Genomic DNA, 5,695 nt, shown 5'->3' with positions numbered 1-5,695 from the left:
AGGTATTTAATCCTGGCAAATTCCAGCTCTGTTTGAATAAAAATGGTCCTCCTCTAATTGTGGGTTTTGATAAAGATAATTTTGGGGTGCTATCCAGTGGGCTGCCTCGGAGAGAGAGGCTACCAATATTTCTGATACGGAGAATGGCTTAAAGATAACCAAAGGAAAGATAGGAGCTGGGAAAATAACCACCAAGGATGTTGATGACTCAGAAACCAAAGACTTTTTCAGAAAAAAAAATGCGTGAAAAGAGCTACTTGGGCAGACTGTGACTCGAGTCATCAGAATATTTGGGCGGGGACTTTATTTTGGGTCTCCAGGAGGCTACATGAGAAGCTAAAACCTAGATGTTGGACGTTTCTAAGCGCAACTAGGGAAGGAACAGGCCTGAGAGGGCTTCTATGACATAAGCAGAGCCTGGATGATGTCACACAGAGAAGGGCGGAGGTTGCGCTTCTCATCCACTTGGGGGCGGAAGACTCCCCTGAAGGTGGGTTCACCATCTTCTCAGCGGGGTGTGAAAGCCAGTTCACCTCCTGAACCCCACAATTATTCAGCAGCCTTTTGGTGCCTGACCGGTTTCCGAAGACAGAATCTGGACGACTAGGACATTTTCTTTCGGTAAATACGTTTATGAAGATAACGGGTACCCTTGTAGCCCAGAAAGCTAAAAGTTTTCCCTCGTACAGCGAGTAACCGTCTGTTCTGATGTCTTCCACGTTTGAGAGCTCGGCGGATGGTCTAGGCTATTCAGTCTCCGGAGTTTATTATACTTTGCTAACAATATCTAATTCATAATCCTACTAAAATGCCAAAGCTCCTCTCTGTGCCTGTGCATTTTAGGAGATAATATATCTTGGTTTTTTGTTTTTTTGTTTTTTGTTGTTGTTGTTTGTTTTTGGTTTTTTTTTTCAGAGCTGAGGGCCTTCTGTGTGCTAGGCAACTGCTCTACCACTGAGTTAAATCCCAACCCCAGGAGATATTATTCCTAAATGGCTGCTGTTGCCTACACAAAAGACTCTTGTTGCCGTCGAAGATGCAATAGGGTCGCGGAATAAACCTGGGGCTGGGTCTGGATGCACAGTACAGAAAGCCAGTGGACTGGTGTGCTGTGTCTCTGGGCAGACACTTGTGGATGTTGCCACATAGCTCATAGTTAGAGGGTAGAAGAGGGGTGTGGCCATCCTTCTGGCTCCTTTGCTATCCTTTCTCTGTTCTGCTTGCTTAAAGTGGGGACAGGGATACTTAATCCCACACTGATCTAGCCATTCAAGGAGAGGTTCCTCAGCAGAGGCAAAGTGCCACGGGCTGAAGAAATGTGTCTGAATATGTTATTCTGAGCTGTAGAGAACCATTTTTTCATTTCCCTTTGCACTTTAGATTTTGATTTTTGAGGCAGGGTTTTTCTGTGCGTAGCTTTGGCTACCCTGGAACTAACTCTGTAGACCAGGCTGGCCTTGACCTCACAGAGGTCTGCCTCCCTCTGCCTCTTGAGTGCTGGAATTAAAGGTGTGCTCCACCATTGCCCAGCCCTCCTACGAACTTCTGATTACGACAGAATTAGATTCAGATGCTCAAACCTGTTTACCATGCCCTTCCTCACCTGCTCCAAAGTTCTCTTAGACAAGAGCCTTGGTCCAGTGCCCTCCTCACCCAACCCCATTGTCTTGCAGGCACTCACATGACAGAGGCAACAGCATTGTGTCTGGTTTAAGCAGGCGAGCTCTTCAAACCCAGGCCATGACCAAGTATGAAGCCTGAACACAGAACGATAGCCACAAGACGGTGGACCAGGAGTGTCGTGGTCTACCACACAATGTCTACAGCCAAGAAGAAGAGCATGTTTCTGAGGAGGATGAGCACACCATCCTTCCAGAAGCGGAGGAGGAGGAGGCCTTCTCCCCAGGCCCTGGGGGACATTGTGGGCTGCAGAATTTCTCAAGGATGGAAGGAAGGTGATGAGCCCATCACCCAATGGAAGGCCATCATTCTAGATCAACTGCCAACAAATCCCTCTCTCTATCTGGTCAAGTATGATGGAATTGAATGTGTCTACGGACTGGCACTTCACAGCGATGAGAGGATTTTAAAGCTTAAGGTCTTGCCTCACAAAGTAGTGTTTCCTCAAGTGAAAGATGCCCATCTCGCAAGTGCCATGGTTGGCCGAGTTGTGGAGCATAAATTTGAGGGCAAACATGGCTCTAAGGACAACTGGAGGAGGGTGGTCCTAGCCCAGGTGCCGATCATGAAGGACTGGTTTTACATCACCTACGAGAAAGATCCAGTCCTATACATCTACCAGCACCTGGATGATTACACAGAAGGTAACCTCCGTATCATTCCAGAGACTCCTCCAGCACACGTGAAGTCAGACGTTGACAGCGACATCTTAACAGATCAATGTGTGCAGTTCACCAGAAGCGATGCATCCAAAAAGATCGGCGAAGTCATTTACCAAGTTCTAGCCAAGTCTTCCGTGTACTTCTTCAAGTTTGATGGCAACGTCCACATCTACTTCTATGATCTGGTGGAAAAGAACCGTTAAGGTGAAATTCACAAAGTGAGGGGGACATAGATGGGAAATTTATAGGATTGGGGGGAAAATGGTTGTTTTTCTGTGTTTCAGATACCCACATGCCTTTGACAACCCCAGTATCTTTTCCAGTGGAATTTGTTTTTCCTCTAAAAATTAAAATGTGCGATGTGACGTGTTGTGTGTAAACACTTTGGTGGAGGAGACAGGCTGTGGTGGATGGAACATGGAGAGGATGATCTGGGGAGACGGCAGAGGGGTAAAGCCAAGTGTGTGGTCACACATGCAAACACCAGGGCTTGGTATGGGAACAGGAGGATGACCGGGGCTTCCTGACAGTGAGCCTCACCTCAGGTTCAGCAGGAGACCCCGTCACAAGGGAATACTATAGGTAGTGAAGGAGCAGAACACGCTCTACCCTCCCCAGCCTCTGAACTTACATCTCTCTATCCACACACACGCACACACACATATAAATATGACTACAGTATACGAGAGGCTTGCATAGGTTATATGCAAATGCAGTGTCGCTTTATCCAAGGAACCTGAGGAGTTTTAGATCATTGGGAGTCCTGGGGCCAACTCTCAGAGGACACGATATATCTCCTTATTGTGCAAACGAATCCTTTGTTGAGTGTGTGTCAGTGACTCCACACAGTTCTCCTCCTCTAGGTTCCTTTGTATCACAGAGAATGATCTGGAAATACTGAAACAAATATAAACTAAAGGCTTTGTTGGGGTTTCTAGGCTTGCGTTAAAATCATATTTATCACGTTTTATTAAATGGAAGGGAAATCTTCAGCTCCCAGCAACAATAGAATCAATCATGTTGGCTTCTGTTTTATCCCATTATGAATAGCAATTACTTGCACATCAATAGCTCACCATGGTTTGTACTAAATCAGGATGAAGGGATATGTTTCCGTACAGATAAGTAAAGCCAATGTGGATAATCAAGGAGAAGCGGGGGAGGTATGATGCCTTTGGCTTATGGGAGAGTTATGGTTTGCTTGGATACTTGTTATGAAAATAACCCTAACCTCTACAAATGAAATGTAACGATAAAATATACTACCAAACGGGATGGACAATCATTATTTGATTTCCTTAAACGAAAAAAAAAAACATACTTTAGGATTTTGAATAAGTGTGACCCTCAGAATTTCAAATATTTGAATGTGTTTGGTTTCCCCTTGGTGGAATGTTTAGAAAGGATTGGGAGTTGTGTTTTAGTTAAAAGAGATATGTCAATGGGAGGTGGGGGCCTTGAGATTTCAAAAGGCCACCAGGCTTCTCTCCCTCTCCCTCCCTCCCCCTCCCTCTCCCTCTCCCTCCCTCCCTGTCTCCCTCTCTCTCTCTCTCTCCCTCTCTCCCTCTCCCTCTCTCTGTCTGTCTGTCTCTCTCTCCCTCTCTCCCTCCCTCCCTCTCCCTCTCTCTCCCTCTACCTCTCCCTCTCCCTCTCTCTGTTTGTTGTCTCTCTCCCTCTCCCTCTCCCTCTCCCTCCCTCTCTCTCTCTCTCCCTCCCTCTCCCTCTCTCTCCTTCTCCCTCTCCCTCTCTCTCCCTCTCTCTCTCTCCCTCCCTCCCTCTCCCTCTCCCTCTCCCTCTTCTTCTTCCTGTCTCTGTCTCTGTCTCTGTCTCTCTCTCCCTCTCTCTCTCTCCCTCCCTCTCTCTCTCTCACCCTCCTCTTCTCCCTCTCCCTCTCCCTCTCCCTCTCCTCTCTCTCTCTCTCTCTCTCTCTCTCTCTCTCTCTCTCTCTCTCTCTCTCCCTCTCTCTCTCTCTCATCTGGGGAACAGGATGTGAGCTCTCAGGATCTACTCCAGCCATGACTGCCTGCCTGCCAGCCTGCTGTCATGGTGTCTACCCCGATGGTCCATGGACTCACCCTCTGAAACTGTAAAACGGCAATTATATGTTTCCTGTCATAAATTGGTTTGGTAACGGTGTCTCTACACAGCAATAGAACAGTAACTAAGGCACACATATTCCTGTTTTTTTTTTCTAATACATCTGTATTCATTTAATTAAAGTTACCTGTTTTCAATTGAACAGTTTTATGAATACATTTCAAGTTTAAAGACAAATAGTGCCAAATAGGAGTGCACTGCTAGGGGGTGTGGCCTTGTTGGAGTGGATGTGGCCTTGTTGGAGTAAGTGTGTCACTGTGGGCATGGGCTTTAAGACCGTCACCCTAGCTGCCCGGAAGCCAGTCTTCTAGCAGCCTTCAGAGGAAGATGTAGAACGCTCAGCTCCTCCTGCACATGCCTGCCTAGATGCTGCCATGCTCCTGCCTTGATGATAATAGACTGAATATATGAACCTACAAGCCAGCCCTAACTAAATGTCCTTGTCAGACTTGCATTGGTCATGGTTTCTTTTCATAGCACTAAAACCCTAAGACATACATACATATATGTATATATATATATATATATATATATATATATATATATATTTACACACACACACACACACACACACACACACACACACACACACACACACCATTACAGGGATTTTAGATCTAGCCAGGGCCCCTGCAGTTTCGTTGGTCCATCTGATACACGTGTTAATGGAACATGTCTCTCTCTGTTTCTTGTTCTAGGAAGTACGTGGACAAAATCTGCAGACTCGCTTCATTTTGCTTTATTCTCCTCTTCAGCCTTAGAAATCACAGCTTACAGAGAGGGGAAGATGGGAACTTGGTTCAATAACTCTTTTTGTCTGTGGGTAGCTTACATCTCAAGTCACAAAGGGAAAATAAATATAACAAGAGATAATAATAAACATCCAAACCGTGATGGGAAGTTTATATCCGTTCCCCTTAATGAATGTCAACTTTGGAAATTGGAATCCACAATGAGATGAGACTTTTGAAAAATCCTAATTCTCAGGCAGGCTTTGGTATTTCTCTTTCCCTGAAGAGGAAAAGCACTAGAAAAAGACAGATGGTAGGTTGCTTTTGTCCAAAAACCTAATCAGAAGCATTTGATAATGAGCATAGAGGGGGCTCACCCCATGTTTACCAAAGAATAAAGTAATATGGGGGCGGGGGAGACATCTAGAGAACAGTCGGTGCCTTATTGGTATTAAAAAAAAATCCAGAAGTCAAGAAATAATATTTGACAAGAGAAAAAACTAGGTTTCCATTAGGCTGACTGTT

General features: G+C 45.5%; 1 protein-coding gene across 2 annotated transcripts; it reads left to right on the top strand.

Moving 5' to 3' along the window:
• Positions 1-267: 267 nt before the first annotated feature.
• Positions 268-5,319, top strand: LOC134478819 (Y-linked testis-specific protein 1-like). 2 transcript variants are annotated; one of them, XM_039106106.2, is made up of 3 exons: positions 268-621; positions 1,674-2,546; positions 5,138-5,319. In XM_039106106.2, the coding sequence occupies exon 2, from the start codon at positions 1,751-1,753 to the stop codon at positions 2,543-2,545; it is 795 nt and encodes a 264-aa protein (XP_038962034.2). In that variant the 5' UTR covers positions 268-621; positions 1,674-1,750; the 3' UTR covers position 2,546; positions 5,138-5,319. The 2 variants fall into 2 exon arrangements, with proteins under 2 accessions (XP_038962034.2, XP_063141219.1); XM_063285149.1 differs by lacking the exon at positions 5,138-5,319 and having other exon boundaries at positions 1,674-2,702.
• The last annotated feature ends 376 nt before the right edge of the window (positions 5,320-5,695 follow it).

The sequence above is a fragment of the Rattus norvegicus genome, chromosome 3 (assembly GCF_036323735.1).
Source record: "Rattus norvegicus strain BN/NHsdMcwi chromosome 3, GRCr8, whole genome shotgun sequence".
NCBI classification, from domain to species: domain Eukaryota; kingdom Metazoa; phylum Chordata; class Mammalia; order Rodentia; family Muridae; genus Rattus; species Rattus norvegicus.
The sequence above is the reverse complement of the archived record's forward strand: the minus strand, read 5'-3'. Positions and strand labels throughout refer to the sequence as shown.